Source organism: Aegilops tauschii, chromosome 3, assembly GCF_002575655.3.
Source record: "Aegilops tauschii subsp. strangulata cultivar AL8/78 chromosome 3, Aet v6.0, whole genome shotgun sequence".
In the NCBI taxonomy this organism is placed as follows: domain Eukaryota; kingdom Viridiplantae; phylum Streptophyta; class Magnoliopsida; order Poales; family Poaceae; genus Aegilops; species Aegilops tauschii.
This window is the reverse complement of record NC_053037.3, coordinates 2007003-2024578: the sequence shown is the minus strand read 5'-3', so window position 1 is coordinate 2024578 and position 17576 is coordinate 2007003. Positions and strand designations below refer to the sequence as shown.

Genomic DNA, 17576 nt, shown 5'->3' with positions numbered 1-17576 from the left:
CATGTTTCACTCATGTCCTAAAATAAGTAGTATTGTTGCTCTGCTACTCATTGGGTCTGCCTGTTCAACTTCAGGTCTAAGGAGCAGCATATGGATCAGCCTGCATCGACACATACGCTCCAAAAACTGGATGTCCTGTCATTGGAGGATTCAAACAATGGACCGTCAGGGTGCCGCGTTTCCTCATCGCCCATTTGGAACCGTTCTGTTTTTGACTGGGGAATTACATTTTACACCACCAGAGATCGCGCAGGATCTTTCCACACATATCCTGATGTGGGCAGGCCATTTCATAGCTTAGATGAAGTTAACAGCGCTATCGACCGGTATCTCATTGACAACCAGGATCCAACAATGTAATGTTTCTGAACTTGTTTCTTTATTTTAGTCGATTCATTTCTCCTGGTTTTGTGCATAGTTCCAATTGAATATATCTAGGCAGAGCTTCGTATGACCTAGGTCACAAAAGATTATCACATAGTTAGACTATTTTTGGTTGAAAAAAGGACCTGACTGGATTAATGTTAGTATTCTATTTGAGAACTACTCAGTGTTGATTTTAAACTTGTTTTGTAGATATATCTGTGAAGTTGATTAAATAGGGATTTTCTGAACTGGGATTTATACAATTGGTAGGCTAGTAGCACAGACGCACATCTCTCAAATGAGTTCCTCAACTGGTCAAAAGAACAGTGTGAAACACAATGCGTTGGGAACCAAAAGAAATGATTTCCTCAATGGGATTTGATTTTTTTTTTTTGACGAAATTTAATAAAAGAAAGAGACTTCCTGTACTCACAGGCAGGGGAACAGTTCTGTTCTGTTCTGTGTTTTGTATTAAACAGCTTTCCATGCAATGTAATCCACTCTAACTTGTGTTGTTCTGATTACTTTTATCATCCACTTTTGAGGAGGCACAATCAGCTAATCATATAGAAATGCTCTACATCTCAACTAGGTGTGCGGGGCTTTCTGGAGTGGACGCGATGATAAAACGTGTTCGTTACTATCCTGATGGCACAAAGAAGCGTGGATCAGAAGTCAAAGATAAAAGGCGTGATGAGGATTACCAGTTGGCTCGAACTTTGGTGGACAAGTATAACGACCATCACAATCTTTTTGGGGTCGGCACACTTTCCTCGCTTCATCATAACTCTGTCCTGATAGCATAGCAGGGCTGCTAACAAATTGCAAGCACTTATCAGATCCACACCTCTTATTTTAGGATCTTGCATATGACGTCAAAGATTTTCTGCATGGCAACCCTCTTTGGGAGGATTATTATATCCATTGGACGTACTTTCATATGAATTTCACTGCAAAGACCGAAGGATCTTATGGTGTCGACACTGGCAACCTATTCTTTGCTGAAGTCAAATATAATCGAGGAGATGATGGATTAACGGTGAACAGTTGCTGTATACTTGAACCTTCTTCTGATCATGGTATTCTATGAGCATCCTGACTTACATCTTATTTTTTATTTATTGTTTGTGGAAATAACTTACATCTTATCTGTTACAGCCAACCTTTTAACATTCAATTGTGAAGCTGTTAATATGTGTTCGCGCCTGGTTAGTTATTTGGCAGTTAAATGAAAATTACCCCTCCTTTTTTAAACAAAGGCCTCTGCTATGGTTGTGGAGGTGATGTGAAGCACCCCAATGATGGTAATGCATATGCTTGCGGTCGGCGGAACATGTCGTATCGTTTTCAGAATGGTGGACCTCAACTACCTCCGGACTACTACGAGGACCGCTATTACGAGGACGTAAGTGTAACGTTTTTATTTTCTTTCTGGCAAGCTAGTTTTTAGCATTTCTGCTGTTTTACTCATTCATGGTTTGTTGCACCTCTTCTACAGTCTGATGAAGAAGTGGAAAGGCTGAGATCTCAGTTCAAGGTAGTAATGACATGGTTCTAATTCCTGTGCAGTATATATAGTACCATCTGTTCGTTGACTCATGGATGAATAATTCCTTGCTTGTGTGTTCATTTTCTTCAGGAGTACGATGATGATCCAGATACTGCAGAGCAACTCGAGCCTCATAGCGTACAATTTGAGGCTTAATTAACCGCCGAAGTCAAAATTAGAACGGTGTTCCTGGCATGAAAGAACTCGTCTCCTATTTTTCTTCCGACTTAACACTTTGATATGGCCGCTATGGGATCTGCCTCCGTCTGTCGTTCTCTGAGGAATATTATGTATACATCTTGTATTAATTAGTCTGCCTAACCTTTAGGATACGGTCTAACCCTGTAAGAATTTAGTTAATTTGATTGAACTAAAAAGAGTAAGAATTTAGTTATTTTGATTGAACTAAAGAGAGTTAGAGGATACACACAGTACCCGTTTGGTCCATATGGTGTTTCCTTTACCCGTAAGACACAACTGTTTTCTCTGTCGTTCTTCATCGTCCATGTGGTACCATGCATCTTGGGTCGTGGTGATGTTGGGGTCGTGCCATCTTCGGCGTTGTATGGGTCGGGCCATCTTCCGCGTTGTAGTCTCTTGATGAACTACGTGCAACTCTCCTGTATGGTTAAAAAAAAATACATTCTGTAGGCTCATATGCTTCTTGTTTTTCGCTCATATAGAATTTTGCTTTTGTAGGTAACGACTTCGAAGGAAAATATTTTAGTTGTATCATCTTAGTCACACAACATCTTTTAACATTTTCAAGAGTGTTTTATGTAGTCTCGTGGCAATTTCACAATATTTTCTGGTTTCCATACATAGCAATTTTTGTAACTTATGTTTTTCTTTTTTACAATGGCACATTTAAAAGAATTTTTTTTCGATAAGCCATGGCAAATGGAAAATCATTGCAAATTTGCTACGTGCTTGTGTTCACTTTTTCTAAATATATGGGATGAAATTTTGCTAGTTGTAGTCTATCATGGCCTTTTTCTTTTGTAGGTATTTTTTTGCGTGGTAGCTTTAACAAGTAGAACATTGCTATTTTCCATGAAAACAAAAGAGTAGAACATTGCAATTTATCATCCGATAAATGGTTATATTTTTTCTGTTTCGTGCCAAAATTTTGTACAAACATATCTCCCACCAGCTGGTTGTTTTTTATATTCTTAAGGCATTGCAATTTTTCGTTTTTTCAACGCATTTTTATATGATCGAAACAAATTTTATTTTTGGAAGCCCTTTTTTATTTTTGAACTAGAGAGGGAGGCCCAGCGAACGAAAAGATTCCATGAATAAAAGATTCGTAGCACGCATGGATTCAGCCAATTCACGTCACGTCACGCAGGACGTAGCACGCATGGATTCTTCTTCTTCTGCCAATTCAAGCACGCATGGATTCTTCTCGCCAGGTTTCTGGCCTTCTATCTATTTGTATATACTATATAAAAACGAAGCAAGAGAGGGAGGCACCCATCGATCTATTCTGACGTGACAGCAATGGCGTGCGAGACCCAGTACGCCTCGCGGTTGCCCGACGACGTCGTTCTGGAGATACTTTCCTTCCTGCCGGCCAAGTCGATCGGCCGCTTCCGCAGTATGTCGCGTTCGTGGCGCGCCGAGCTCTCCTCAACGTCCTTCGTCGAGTTCCACCGCCGGCGAGCCAACAATCCAGACCAGCCCAAGCTCTTCTTTAGCGCCAACTTCGACGACGAGGCATCCGGTTCCGAAGACGACAACGAGGCATCCGGTTCCGAAGACGACATCGAGGCATCGGACGGTTCCGAAGACGACGACGAGGCATCGGACGATTCCAAAGACGGCGACCAGGCATCCGACGATTCCAAAGACAATGACGAGGCATCCGACGATTCCAAAGACAACGACGAGGCATCCGAAGATTCCGAAGACGAAGAGGGCTACTTCTATTCCTGGCAGCCCGGTGGTGGTTCGGTCAAGAAGCTCATGGAATACGATTTCTGGTGCCCGGCACCTCTCACCAAGCCTCTCCACGGCCTTGTCCTCATCCGATCCGTTTTCTTGGGCGGTCACAACCTCGGTGATGGCTACGACGTGTGCAACCCTTCCACCGGCGAGTTCTTGTATCTTCCTGACACCAGGCTGCCATTGAAGACGATCATCCGGTATTCCAACACTCAAGACCATCCGCCGTGCTACATGGACGTTGCGTACGGTTTTGGTTACTCCTCCGTAACACACGAGTATAAAGCGGTGCGTATGTTCAGCTCTGGTTACGTCCCCGCCACCACCTGCTGCGAGGTTCTCGTCCTTGGTGTGCCGGCATGTTGGAGGCCAACGGCCCAACAGCCCCCGGAGTGCGTCGTGGAGGAGCACAACCCCGCCGTGTTCTTGAACGGCTACCTGCATTTTCTCTGCAAAGATGGTGGCATCATCACTTTCAGTGTCAACGACGAGACTTTCGATTCGTTGTCGCCGCCGCCGCCCTACGGGAACCCTTACCCAGAGGACGATGCTATAGTCTCCAGGCTGACAGAGCTGGACGGGTGCTTATGCCTGTGCCGTGAGAAGACCAATGGTGACGGGCCATACCAAGTGTGGTTGCTGAGAGACCACGAGCCACAACAATGGGAGCAGCTTTGCTCCTTCGACCGGAGCGTTTGGCCGGAGCCCGAGCAGACGCAGCTGCGGACACAGTGGATAACTCCACTCACTATGCACAATGGCAGAAGCGGACAGAGAAAGATTATGTTCGGGACTGGTACTTGCAGGGTGTTCACCGTGGACCTCGACGGCGAGCCTGAGGTGCTGCTTATTCCGGACGAAGCCATGTCCGGAAATATCTGTGATAGCAAAGATTACCCAGCAGTCGGTTTGTGAAGAGAGCCTCGTTCCCCTGGGTCGTATAATCGAGGACATGGATTTCAGGTCACCGGCGACTCAAGCTTGGTCGGACGTCCTCAAGTGGCTGCCGACACAGTCGGTTTTGGAGCTAAGCCTTGTGTGCAGGGAGTGGCGTGCCATGGCCTTGAATCCCCACTTCCACCAGTCCCATGTCGTCCATGCCAACTCGGTCAAAAAGCATCATCATATCAAGTTCGTCATTGATCCGTCATTTGGTGTTCTCTGGGACATGGATGGCATCGATAATTTTCCATTTTCGCCAGACATTACAGCCGGCCTGTTTCACTGTTCTCAACCTTGCCACGGCCTAAACGTGGGCACCTTAAATGGCATGGACTTCTTGTGCAATCCTGCAATGGGCTACAACCAGCTCATCCAACATGATGACGAAGATGTTCAGAACAACCAAGAAAATAGATCCTTTGCTGCCCGTATCGCATTGGGGTACGACTCTCACATCGACGACCATGTGTTGGTGTCTCTTGCCTACGAGGAGAAGAACATGGACACCCGTCAATACAAACTACGATGCAATGTGCGAACTGTGTATGGTGACCAATGGTATGAGAATGACCCTCCGCCGAGGCCAGTGGCTGATTCGCCACCCGCCTACGCAGATGGCAAGATTTACTGGTTGGTCGAGCCAAAGCTCGGGCCGAGCACCACTGCAACCTGCGAGCTCGTGGCATTTGACACCATAGAAAGAGAATTTGAGGTTGTGGAAGGGCCACCGTGCAGCTACAATGGAGGCCGCATATCCGTTGTTGAGCTCCATGGCATAATTCATGTGGCGTGGTCGGATCAAGACGCAGATGCCATTGACGTATGGGTGATGGATGACAACGGCGCTTGGTGTGTCGAGTACCGCATAGAGCTCGCTGAGTTCTGGCCGGAGTACTCATCCGAGAGAACAACGATCATGGCTATTGATCCTACAGATGGACGGATTTTGCTCAGCACAGGAAGATCATTAGGATACTACAATCTCAAGACCATGGAGCTGGAGACAATCTACCGTGTCACTGCTCAGTCAGTGTACCATGATGACAGGCCACATTTCTGTGCTGTTGTCTACCAAGAAAGCCTATTCCGCCCATTTATGAGGGAGTAATGCTACATCAACAAAAGATTACTTGTTTACAAACAAACTGATGTGAAGGATTACGATTGGCAATAGGGAAGTGAAAATTATTAGTTTGAACATTTAAGTAAAATGTCTGTCGATTTTTGTAGGTCTAGCATTATTGGTTATGAGGTAGCAAAGTCTATAACTATAGGAGTCCTTTTACGGTACATGAAATTGTTCTATGCCGTTTTTTTATGATCCAATGGCCAACATATAACAATACTACACTAGAACTCTTGTAGTATATTCATGTATGATGGGCACTCTGGGCAGCCCAGCATCCAGCTCCCGCTGGTAATCCACGAGCTGGGCGATGGCCGGAGCTACCGTTAGGGGCGAGTATAGTGGGTGCGGGGTACGCGGGTCTGGGCGCGAGCGAGCACATGGCTCTCCATCGGCCGGCCGCCAAGCACTTGGCCATCACCATCCATCGAGTTTGACGTCCACGCTTGTTTAGGCTTGGATTTGGAATTGCCGTAGAGCGAAACAGTTTTTTTAGTGGAACTTGGAAGTATTAATTATATGGTTGGATCAGGACATGGATTGAATGTGTCATAAGCACTGTTTCTCTCTGAAGTTACCAAACAGTAGTGGTACTGATCCATTTCTGCCCCAAATTCGCTATGTAATATGTGATGCCATTATGTTATAACCTGTAAGCTATTCCGTATTTGTTGTACCCTACCTACATGTAACACGCATCATTCAGCTATTGCTAAGATCTCAATGACCAGACTAGTGCTAAAGTTTTGCATCGGCTCTCGGATTCCATGGATTTCTTTGGCCTTCAATTCACGTTGGTAATTAAAACAACCATCCATTTTCCCTGATCGGCTTTAATCCCACAGGGCGGAGCCAGGATTTGAGCATGAGGGAGTCAAAGAAGCAAATACCAAGCAATCATACATAACATATATATAAGGCGACTATAGGGACACGGAGTATGTGAGCTCGAGCTCACATGCACCCTTTGCTATAGTAAAATCGAAAAAATATTTAAAAATTCCAAAAAGAAATCTGAATTACTTTGGCAACAAATATTGATGTGTGTTTCACATGCCTGCCAATTTTCGTGATGAAATGACATTTGTGGAGACTTCGGGAAAAAAACAAAATCATGCTAAAAAAACATGCACCCTTTGCTATAGTGACCTGCATGAATATCATTTTGTCACAAAGTTTTGCACGCATGTGAAAAACACATCAATGTTTGTTGGCAAGAAATTTCATATTTTTGAACTTTTTTTGAATGCACTGTAGCAAAGGGTGAATGTGAGCTCGAGCTCACAAGAGCACTTTCGGCGACTATAGACGTCTCATACATATATAACCGGGATCAAATTGCAATGCCGTCTTTTCGCAATTCAAAAGAAAATAACACTTTTGTTAGTATAAATATATCTCTAGACAGCGAAACATATGAAACAAATCAACAATATCCCTCTGCAAACATAGCAAACAGAAAAGTAAATATTGAATATACAACTTTAAAAATTGTAGTTACCAACGTATAGTAACATTGGTTACCTTGAGATTGAACCTAGTAATTTGTGCAGTTTAGTTCTATGTTGCATATACCTTGAGATTTTGGTCTAGCTCCAACTACATGAGCCGTGGGACTGGATGGTATAGGATTTGATACTGACCGACAACAAACAACTGCTTCATTGGGATGAGCAAATGATGACTGATCCAATACTCGACGACGAACGGCAGGGCTTCCTTAGGTGGCTGATGGCAATGCCCCAATGACCTAGCGCGCGCGGCAATTGATCCCAGAAATCAAAACCAAATACAAACATTCAAACTAAGGTTTTGATTAAAAAAAGAAATTACTAATAGCTAATGGCCATTATAATACACACCCGCTTGAATCCATATTCCATAGGCTGGCCTGCCGGCGCCCAGCTGTATATCATATATGGCGTCATGGCGAGCGACGGCGGCGGCGGCAACCATCTAGAGTCAGACGCACGTAGAAAGGATCAATCGATTGATCTGGTTGATGCATTAGGGCTACTGGCTTCGGCCGGCAAACCAAGTACACATATGTTTTTTTTAGTTGATAGGTACACACATGTGTCAGGCCACGCTCGTACATGGGCTACTGGAATGAGTTTGGAGCGTACTTGATCAAGCTGGGTTTTTTTTTTTGAAAAGGAGGTGGCTTCTGCATGGGATAGATGCATGCGGCCAAAGATCAAGCTGGGCTACAATTAATCAAGTCATTACTCGGCTATTAGCCCATGTAGAACACAGTATGCACCCCCTCCGTAACTTTTTGGTAGGTTATAAGGCTAGTATAAGCAAAGTGGCTGAGCAAGGAGCTGCAACGGATAGACCATGAAGATGCGAGCGTTGAACCACGGTGTTACGAGCCGACCGACCTTGGGGATGCGTGCGATGGTTGCTGCGTGGCCTGATAGCGGTGACGCAAGGTCACTAACGACATGATGTTCGCTCCTGCAAAGTGGCCAGGTCAACATGTTGCAGGTTCCAATTCTGTTTCTCGGAGCGGGGCTATGGGCCGACCAGCGTCGGATGCAAGTGGTGTTGCATGGGTGGCTGGCATCGGTGCGAGCGATACTGCACGGCAGGTCCCAGTGCTGTAACCGACGACAACCGAAGACGCGAATGGCAGTGGCCAGTGCTGGGATGATCAATGGGGGTCAGAACCGGTGCTGTGACCCGCGACGGCCGGAGTTGCGATGGCGCGCGGCGAGCGACGAAACACTAGGGAAGGCCCTACGAGTGATGCGGAGGGTTGTGTATTCAGATGTTGGGGGAGTGTGGAGGTTTCGGGCAGGCTCCACCTGAGGTGGTTACTGGGACGAACAAACGAGGCAATATCGGACGGCTCGCTAGAGGGAGATCTAATGGCGGCCAAGCTGGCCGATTGGGTGACTTGATCGATCAACCAACGCCTGGCGGTCACCAAATTAAATTGATAGTCTGGCCAGCCAAGGTAAAACCGATTGACACTCGTGGATTAGGTCCGCATGGTAATTCCACGCCAATAAACCTTTGACATTGCCGCCGTGGTGGAAAAGCCTGATTAGATTTAATTTCAAGAAACTGGAAATAACGAACATTGAGATAGTAGCTTAGCCCTTTCTTATTATAATACAATTGGGAAAGTGTGATCTCTTTAAAGTCAGACTACCAAAAATAGATCACTTCGAGTGCAATTGATTAATTACGTTTATGATTACACGTGCTATACAGGTGGTCGTTCTTTCTTGACGCATGTTGTAGGCTGTAAGGGGACTGGTGTTGTGTTTTTCTAACCCTGCTGCCTGTATTACCATTTCTAGATATTTGTTTTTCTAAAAACTGGACTGGATGAATTTCTAGTTATTGCATTGTAAGGTCAGGAAATGATAGCCCGGATGCATTTCTAGTTATTTGTATATTATGGGCAGATTTTTTTTTGATAATTAATTTCTTCATTTATTCCATCAAAACGATCGTATCACTTACAGGGAAGGAGATCAGCTCATCTGGTGGCGAATCCATCCAGACACTAGGAGTAGAGTACTTGGCTAATTTAGCTAGTTCATGAGCAGCCTGATTACAATCTCTATTACAATGCTCAAACAAGACATGGTTAATATCTAACTTCATGAAGAAACAATCATCGATAATGGCACTTGCTACTGAATTCGAGCCACCTTCATTAAGATCATTGACAACCGCTTCATTATCCGAGGTCACTTCAATCTTGCTGCAGCCCACCATACGTGCCAAGTTCAGTCCGAATCTAACTGCCATTGCTTCAGCTGTGAAAGCATCATAACAATAACTCAATCTTTCGTTTGCAGCGGCAATAAACTTTCAGTGTGATCGCGGATAATTGCACCAACCGACCCATTTAAGTTGTCTTGATCAAATCCAACGTCCACGTTCAGTTTCATATATCATGTGCGTGGTTTCATCCAAGGCGTGATCGCCTCTTCACCTTCGAACTACATGCGATAACATAGTTCGTTGTAAGGCTTTTCACCGCAAGAAGAATTTGGGTTGCTGTTTGTGTTTGCCCACCATGCATGAGCTGTCTCCGTTCATACCATAAGTACCAGCCAGTGGCAGCTATAGTTTCTCGCAGATTTGGCAAACCCAAGACCTGAACATCCGAGTCCTGGAGACATAGAAGTGGCTTGAGGACTACCTCTCGAGACCGATTCACTTTGCACACCTTCTTGATAACATCATGTACCCTCATCATCTTCCAAACTTCCTCACCCTTTTCGCATTGGAAAAACATATGTATGATAGTGGTGGACTTTGGTACAAACCCCCCCCCCCCCCCCCCCCCCAAAAAAAAAGTATAAAGGGTAGGGCGGTCATTTCACACGCCGTATGAAAATACCCGCCCGCCGTAGGCGCGCCCGCGTACGGCCGCCCATACGCGCCCGAGTCCGCATGCACGCCCTCCCGCATGCCCGCCCGCCCCGCTGTGTACGCCCGAGTGATTAAAAAAACGATCGGGCGAACCCTATCTTCACGACGCCTCACCCTCCTCCTCTCGCGCCGCCGCCGCCGCCGCCATCTCCGGCAGTACTTGGCCGACGAAAAAATAAACCGTACGCGTTGTGCGCTAGTGGACGCCGACAACCGCCTAGGTGGGGCAGACGGCGGCGCCGTCGTCAGCTGGGCGTGCTGTTCGCCCTCGCGTTCTGTGTGACTAGACGCCGACAACCGCCTCGGTCGGGCAGACGCCTCCACCGCCGTCACCTCGTATCCGGCGACAACCGCCTCATGTCTGACGAAGGCAACGAGGTACGCGAGGCGCTGGCATAGTAATTTAAGAACGGATTTTAATTGCGAAGATGTTACGTGATGTTTGAATGGATCTTTGATTATATATGAACGTGTATAGATTGAGGCTGAAATAGGATATGACGGTGATGATGGCGGTAGCGAGGACGGATCATTGTCATTGGATGAAGACGAACATGACGGCGAAAATTATATGAGTTTGGATGAGTCTTATAGTGGCAATGTAAGTCGTCTGCATGTTCTCAACCATATTAAATACAAGCATCCGCGATGACAATAACATGTTTGACTGTGCACAGATAGGAGGGGATGATGACAATGAGGATATGATGTAGATGATTCATATGCTGAAAGCGGAAGCCATGTAGGTTTAGATTTATGTAGGTTATTTTAAAGTGAAATTAAATACGCATCAAATCTTACATATCATATTTACAATTTGCGCAGATGGAAGTGGAAGGGTACTATCAGTGGAATTTTTTCGTTGATGCCAATGACGAAAACGATATCGATGCATCTTATAATGACAGCTCGAGCAAAGTAAGTAGTGGAAAGTGAATACATATGATAGTCCTTATACAACTACTTACTGACATATACGGTTGTTTGTACTTTTTTCCAGGGAGAGGATGGTGACGCGTGCGAAAACGATGATGATGCCGATGGTGATGGGTGCAATTTTGACACTGGGTACGATGAATACCAGCAAGAATCACTGGACAGGCATTGGACGGTGATGTCCACGACGTTCAGGACAGACAAGGAGGCATATGATTTCTATAACGACTATGCGAAAAAGCGTGGCTTCAGCATTAGGAAGGACAACTTGAAATATAGTAAGGGTATCGACGCACGTAGGCGCTTGAGGAGGTTTCTCTGTTCAAGGTCTGGGAAACGACAGGCCAAGTTTTGTACCATGGAAGGGAAGAAGCGCAGGCTGAGAGCGGAGACTCGGTGCTATTGCGAGGCCCATCTAACTGTGAAGGTTGACAGAGAGCGCTCCATTTGGTATGTCAGCAGTTTCAGCGATGATCATAGTCACACTCTTGCTAGACCGGATGAAGTTATATATCTTCGATCTCATAATCAGATAAAGGAATACCAGAAGCTCGAGATCTTAGCAATGGCAGGTGCTGGGCTAAAAAAACATTGGATTTATGACAACTTCGTTAGTAGGTATGGATCATATGCACGGGCTGGTTTCGGGAGGAGGAAGCTTTATAACATGTGTTATAGGGAGAAAATGAAGTTACTAGCAAAGGGTGATGCGGACACTGCGATTGGTATCATGATGACGAGAAAGGCAAGGGATCCAGACTTTTTCTTTGAGCACACTGTTGACGCAGAAGGCAAGCTGAAGAACATGTTCTGGTGTGATTCTCAGTCACGTCGAGATTACCTTGACTTTGGTGATGTAATCGTCTTCGACAGCACTTACAAGATGAATAGGTACGGAATGCCATTCATACCTTTTGTTGGTCTAAACAATCATCATTGCACCACTGTGTTCGGTTGTGCTGTTGTGTTAGATCAGACGGAGGATACATATGTTTGGGTGTTGCAGACCTTCTTAAGAGCTCATTGTCAGAAGAAGCCGAGGTCTGTAATTACTGACGGAGACGCAGCCATGATAAGGGCCGTCAGGAAGGTCCTTACTGACGTGTGGCGTCGACTTTGTTCGTGGCATATAGAGAAAAACATGCAGAAACACCTCCACCACAAGTCCCTTAAGGAGTTCAGGTCTCTTATTTACTATGCTACTACACATGATGAGTTTGAGGCGAGATGGGCAGCTTTTAGAGCTAAATGGGAGTCGGAGAAACCTGAAACATGGTTGCGTAGGATGTACCGGAAGAAAAGGCTTTGGGCTGCGTCATATCTCACCGGTGGGTTCTTCCTTGGTATGCTGAGTAACCAGAGGAGCGAGAGTCTGAACTCTTGCCTTCATATGCATCTTGACTCTGGCATGACAATTGTTGATATGGTTGTGCATTATGAGAACTGCATTGTTCGGCTCCGTGAGAACGAGTCACACGACGACTGTATGTCCACACAGACACTCCCTGTAGCAGTACTCGACGAGTTCAAATGCATTGAAAAAGCCGCTGCCCGTGACTTCACTGCGGTGAACTTTTACCTCTTGCAGAAAGAAATGAAGAACGCAGCGGATCTTGAGATCATAGATAGACTCAGTGGAGCCGTCAGTAGGAGATTCATAGTGGCATGGAAAAATAACAGGCAACTGAGATTCAAAGTGGACTATACACCTAGTAATTCAGAAGAAACAGTGAAGTGCAGTTGTAATAGTATGAAACGTAAAGGTCTTCCATGCAAGCATGTTCTTTATGTTTTAGCCAGGTTGAACGTGAAGGACTTACCTAAGTGCTTAGTGCTGCGAGGATTCAGCAAGAATGCTAGAGGTGGACTGCCCGTGAAACGCACTAGCGATCTCTTCGCATGGGGATGGGCAGGTACTGAGGAGAGAACTAAGTACAGTGAGTTGACTATTTTGTCTGCGGAAGCAAATCATGCGGCATGTCATAAACCATTTCTATTTGATAAACTGAAGGCTGCTCTGGAGGATGTGATAGCAAACAAGGACGTTGAGGAGGAAGATTATGTGAGACAGCATAGAGTTGCACATGATGATGCTTTTGTGCCGGATCAAGATCATGTTTTTGTTGGTGATCCAGAGAAAATCAATACGAAAGGAGCACCGAAAGGGCAGAATAACAAAGGCCGTGGTAAGGAACCTGGCGTGACTACAAACGGTAGACCTAAAGGTTTTGATGAGAAACCTGTACGCCTATGCGGTTTATGCAAAATAAAAGGTCATTTCAAAAACAATTGTCCTCAGAACCCAAAGTATGTGCACACCTTTTTATTAACGTTCTTTTTTTGTTTAGTTTATACTTTACAATATTTTGACGTACATTACGATCTTTCTATGCAGGAACATGGCATGATGATCATAGCAAAGGATTGTTTGAATAAGAAGAACAACTTCTGTTTACAGTTGATGATTTATTTTGTTGTATTAAAGAATAGTACTTATATATTTGTTTCGGTACATCGATACGGGGGACTTGTAATCGGTGTTTACTTATGTCATATTTGTTGGCACTATACTCATTGTTCTTAATATGATATGCGACATACACATTTTACATTATAATATATATTTCTTGGCGCTATAGGCATTGTTTCTAATATGGTATGTAATGTATACATATATGATTTTGTGTGTAAATCATGCATGTTGGGCGATCGGAGGCGTTGTACTGCCGCCGGTTACTTTAATTTATAAAAAAGACGTTAACAGCCGCTGGCCCGCGAGTGGCGCCAGCGGGCGCAAAGGGGCGCTACGGGCGCAGATGGTGATCCCGAGACTGACGCCGCCCTCGGGCGCAGAGGGGTGCAAAGGGGCGCTACGGGCGCAGATGGCGATCCTGAGGCTGACGCCGCCCTCGGGCGCAGAGGGGCGCACGCGGGCCGATGAAGAATCAACCTCGGGGCCGGCACAGGCCAACCCTGGAGCGACGCGCGGCGCGGGCCCGCTGGCCAGATGACGCGGCCCAGGTGCGCCATGTCGCGGCGAACACGTGGTGCGGTGCGGGCGACGCTCGCCCCGTGCGGCGCGGGCGACGCTCGCCTCCGAGACATCATCATCATATATCATCTGGGTATTTTAAAACCCCAAATTGTACATTCGCAAGAACACTCATTCAACATAAAATATAATTGAATTTTAAAATATCAAATGATTAAAATGAACTTTCAATAACTTTGTCAGGCTACATAAACTGGACATGTGAAAAATATTTGGAACTCACATAAAAAAATAAAGCATCCACACACAATCCTCACTCATGAACACATAATATTTTGAAAACCACGTACAATTCTCGTATGAGATTTATTTTTGTTTCCTCTTTGCAAGTCGAATTACTTTGTTCTTCACTTCTGTAAGCTTATTTTCTGGGGACAAAATAATTCCAGCTATCATTCTTTCTCTCGAACTACTAATAGATTCCTGAAAAGTAATACGAAATAATTTTATTTTCATCACTTATATATAATATGATGTACTAATTTTTCATACTAAAAATGTACCCACCTGAGAAATAGCAGTAATAAATTTTTCTCCGTCCCAGTATTGAAAACAGCGAAGGACGAACAGCCCACATGAGTTCATGTGTTCAAAAATCATAAGTGCAATTTTCAAAGCACGTTTAGTAAGATAGCACTGAATCAATTAATGTATTTCGAAACCACATGCAACATGTAACTCACCCATCTTCTTGTTGAGGCATGTTGTATGGGACTATAGGCCATGCGGACACATCCGGGTACGACATAATTGCACTATCATTTGCATCTTGGATATCTCCTGCAAGTTGCTCTCTCTGACAAAAAAATATAAACACGTTGACTACATACGGTAAACAAATTATATGGTTAATTGTACACACATGAATACGAAACTTACAAAATTTTCAACGAATTTCCTGGTAGCTTCAGAGATATTTTCTTCCCCCCTCAAAGAATCAAGAATTTGGAACTCTTTCTTTCTTGTGTGCATAACACATGTAATCCAATGGTTTTTATCCTTATTTAAAGCAAAATAAGCCTATTTCACAACTTAAATCTTGTTAGTAAGCTCGCCTTTCACATATGATAGTAATGACAATACAATTCTGCAATACAAACGGTACCTTCGGTTTTGCAAAATATTATGTCATGCATCTGTTGAGAGGTTCATTTACATGTGCTAAACCTTCTGGATCGTCTACCGACTTCCCTCGTCTTACTGACTTTGGGCGAGTGTTCAATAACCAGTAAGACCTATGTGTGGGTACAAGACACCTGTCCTTGACGATACTTGAATCCGATATGTACGTCGCATAAGTGTCAATTACCTGAAATAGATAACTAAATATAACATGGATGCAATATACTGAACACATGAAATAAGCATGACAATAAAAGTACATACATCACCGGATATCCATGCATGGTTAAGTATCTGGCAAACTCTTGCCGCAGAAAGTCCATCATGTTTACCGTTGTTGAATATTTCATGGTTCTTATGTTTTGATGAGTGCTCGTACGCTTTCACGTACTGCACAGCGGCACGCACCATATCATCCACAGAATGACCAAATTGAGGGGTAGTTTCATTAAACAGTTCTACAACACAAGTCAATAATGTTAAAGTACAAATTTGTAGTATATAATTTTCAAAAAAATATTCATACCATGTTTAACTTACTCGTTTTCGCGGAATGTTTCGCACGTTTTCTCGGAGTCTTTTTAACATAAGGAGATTTCTGGTACTTTGACGCACACCGCTTTCGCTTCCCTGGAATCACCTCCTTCTTCTCTTCTATCTCGCTATTACCATCTGACACGGCATGTGACACTTCTTGCTCATTTTGTTTCACTTGCCATCTTGTTGCTTCTATTTCATCGTTTTTAGAGATGATGCTTCTTTTTTTTCCGACTGCTCTGGGACATCTATAGGATCCTCCTTCTCACCTTTAAAGCTACTCAAGTGACCAGTACTGAATTTGAACGAATCCCCTTCTTCAGAATCCAAATCATAATGCCCACTGCCATTTCGGCCATTAGGTGTGTGTATGTCATCATACTGAAATTCTTTTTTAGGATACTTGTTTTCATACCCAGACTCACTATTCTGTTCATACAGATTTTCTTCCTCCTCTGCCATTGTGCCTGGTTTGTACCGTACACCTGTTTTATTCATTTTCTTTAACAATCTCTGCAAAAGTAAGCCCAGTCACATGTTATATCTTTTTATCAATTTATCGAGTTTAATAGAGTGCATACCAGAATTGCTACATTTTTACCTGTGCGCATAACTCCGGCATACGAAACAATTCCTTACGAATTTCCTTCATATCATTCATAACCCGGTCCATAAAAGGCTTTAGGTTAGCAGGGACCTTGGACACATAGTCCACTTTTTTCTTTCCCGTAACGGATGCCTTTCGGATACTATGTTTCTTACTGCTTTCAGCTTGTTCATCTGCAAGTTTTTTCATTCTATACTCTTTCGTAATGCAGTCATCAATCTGCAAAGTGAGTATGCAATGAAAACATGAGTACATAACATTCTCAATGCATAATCAATGTACTGTTAAATAAGCATTATAATATTACCAATCCATGACCACGACCATTTTCCAGGTCGTACTTGTCTCGTTTCTCCGCTTTAGAATCAGTCCAGTTTTTCATTAGGGGAACTTGCAACGACAACGGGTCATTTTTCGGGCCGGTGGTTGGCTGCACCTTCTCCCAATATAAGTACTACAAAACAAATGACAAAATAAATTACGAACGCAGAAGTTGAAGTAATATGAAATAGCATTAATTAATAGCATACCTGGAGTAGGGCTAGGTTGCCACATGGCCATTGCCTCACACGGCCGTCCTGCTTGAGTTTACCAATCTCCGTCAAACAAGTTCGCAAAGTGAACACGTTAAAATTCAACGTGCTTATCCGCTTCACGTCATGCACCAACGCGTAGTACTCCTTTGGTATGGAGACAGCCGACATGGGTGCAATAATAGTCCCCAACAAAACAAGAACAGCCATCCGAAGAAACAAATCGTCGGCGGATTTATTCCTCACAATTTTTTGAATCAAGTCATCTATCATTATCTGAGCTTTTTTTTGTGAACGTACTGAATAGGAATTTTTTTTATTAACTCTTTTCCTTCCGTCGCAAGAATGCCAAAAACATCCTCACCTTCATTCTTAAACACAAATATTCAAAACAGGTCGTCCGGTCTAAGTGAAATAATGCCTTTACTGCCACTATCTTCTTGTATCATGAATTTTTTGTT

At 44.1% G+C, this 17576-nt stretch overlaps 3 protein-coding genes and 1 long non-coding RNA gene across 4 annotated transcripts; 3 read left to right on the top strand and 1 right to left on the bottom strand.

Annotated features, from left to right (window-relative positions):
• Positions 1-754: 754 nt before the first annotated feature.
• On the top strand, positions 755-2325 carry LOC120975253 (uncharacterized). The gene is made up of 2 exons (XR_012180879.1): positions 755-1124; positions 1226-2325. It is a non-coding gene; the product is annotated as an uncharacterized lncRNA (long non-coding RNA).
• A 1093-nt stretch (positions 2326-3418) lies between these two features.
• LOC123497475 (uncharacterized) lies at positions 3419-4777 on the top strand. The gene has a single exon (XM_045234024.1). It carries the CDS (start codon positions 3419-3421, stop codon positions 4775-4777), a length of 1359 nt encoding a protein of 452 aa, XP_045089959.1.
• Positions 4778-4814: 37 nt separating this feature from the next.
• Positions 4815-5912, top strand: LOC123497474 (uncharacterized). Its single transcript, XM_045234023.1, has one exon. It carries the CDS (start codon positions 4815-4817, stop codon positions 5910-5912), a length of 1098 nt encoding a protein of 365 aa, XP_045089958.1.
• A 9083-nt stretch (positions 5913-14995) lies between these two features.
• Positions 14996-17286, bottom strand: LOC141042252 (uncharacterized). Its single transcript, XM_073509981.1, has 7 exons — positions 17113-17286; positions 16890-17036; positions 16577-16801; positions 16245-16488; positions 15742-15896; positions 15566-15625; positions 14996-15112 (listed from the first exon to the last, which is right to left on the bottom strand). Exons 1-7 carry the CDS (start codon positions 17284-17286, stop codon positions 14996-14998), a joined length of 1122 nt encoding a protein of 373 aa, XP_073366082.1.
• Between the last annotated feature and the right edge of the window lie 290 nt (positions 17287-17576).

Bases quoted from the DNA above. Each gene is read 5' to 3' on its own strand.
- LOC141042252 (XM_073509981.1), bottom strand. From the start codon at position 17,286: ATGTCGGCTGTCTCCATACCAAAGGAGTACTACGCGTTGGTGCATGAC. The intron at 15,897-16,244 runs GTGAGAAGGAGG...CTTGTGTTGTAG, and splicing joins TCACTTGAGTAGCTTTAAAG to AACTGTTTAATGAAACTACC. The intron at 15,626-15,741 runs GTTTGCCAGATA...TATCTATTTCAG, and splicing joins ATGGACTTTCTGCGGCAAGA to GTAATTGACACTTATGCGAC.
- LOC123497474 (XM_045234023.1), top strand. From the start codon at position 4,815: ATGGATTTCAGGTCACCGGCGACTCAAGCTTGGTCGGACGTCCTCAAG.
- LOC123497475 (XM_045234024.1), top strand. From the start codon at position 3,419: ATGGCGTGCGAGACCCAGTACGCCTCGCGGTTGCCCGACGACGTCGTT.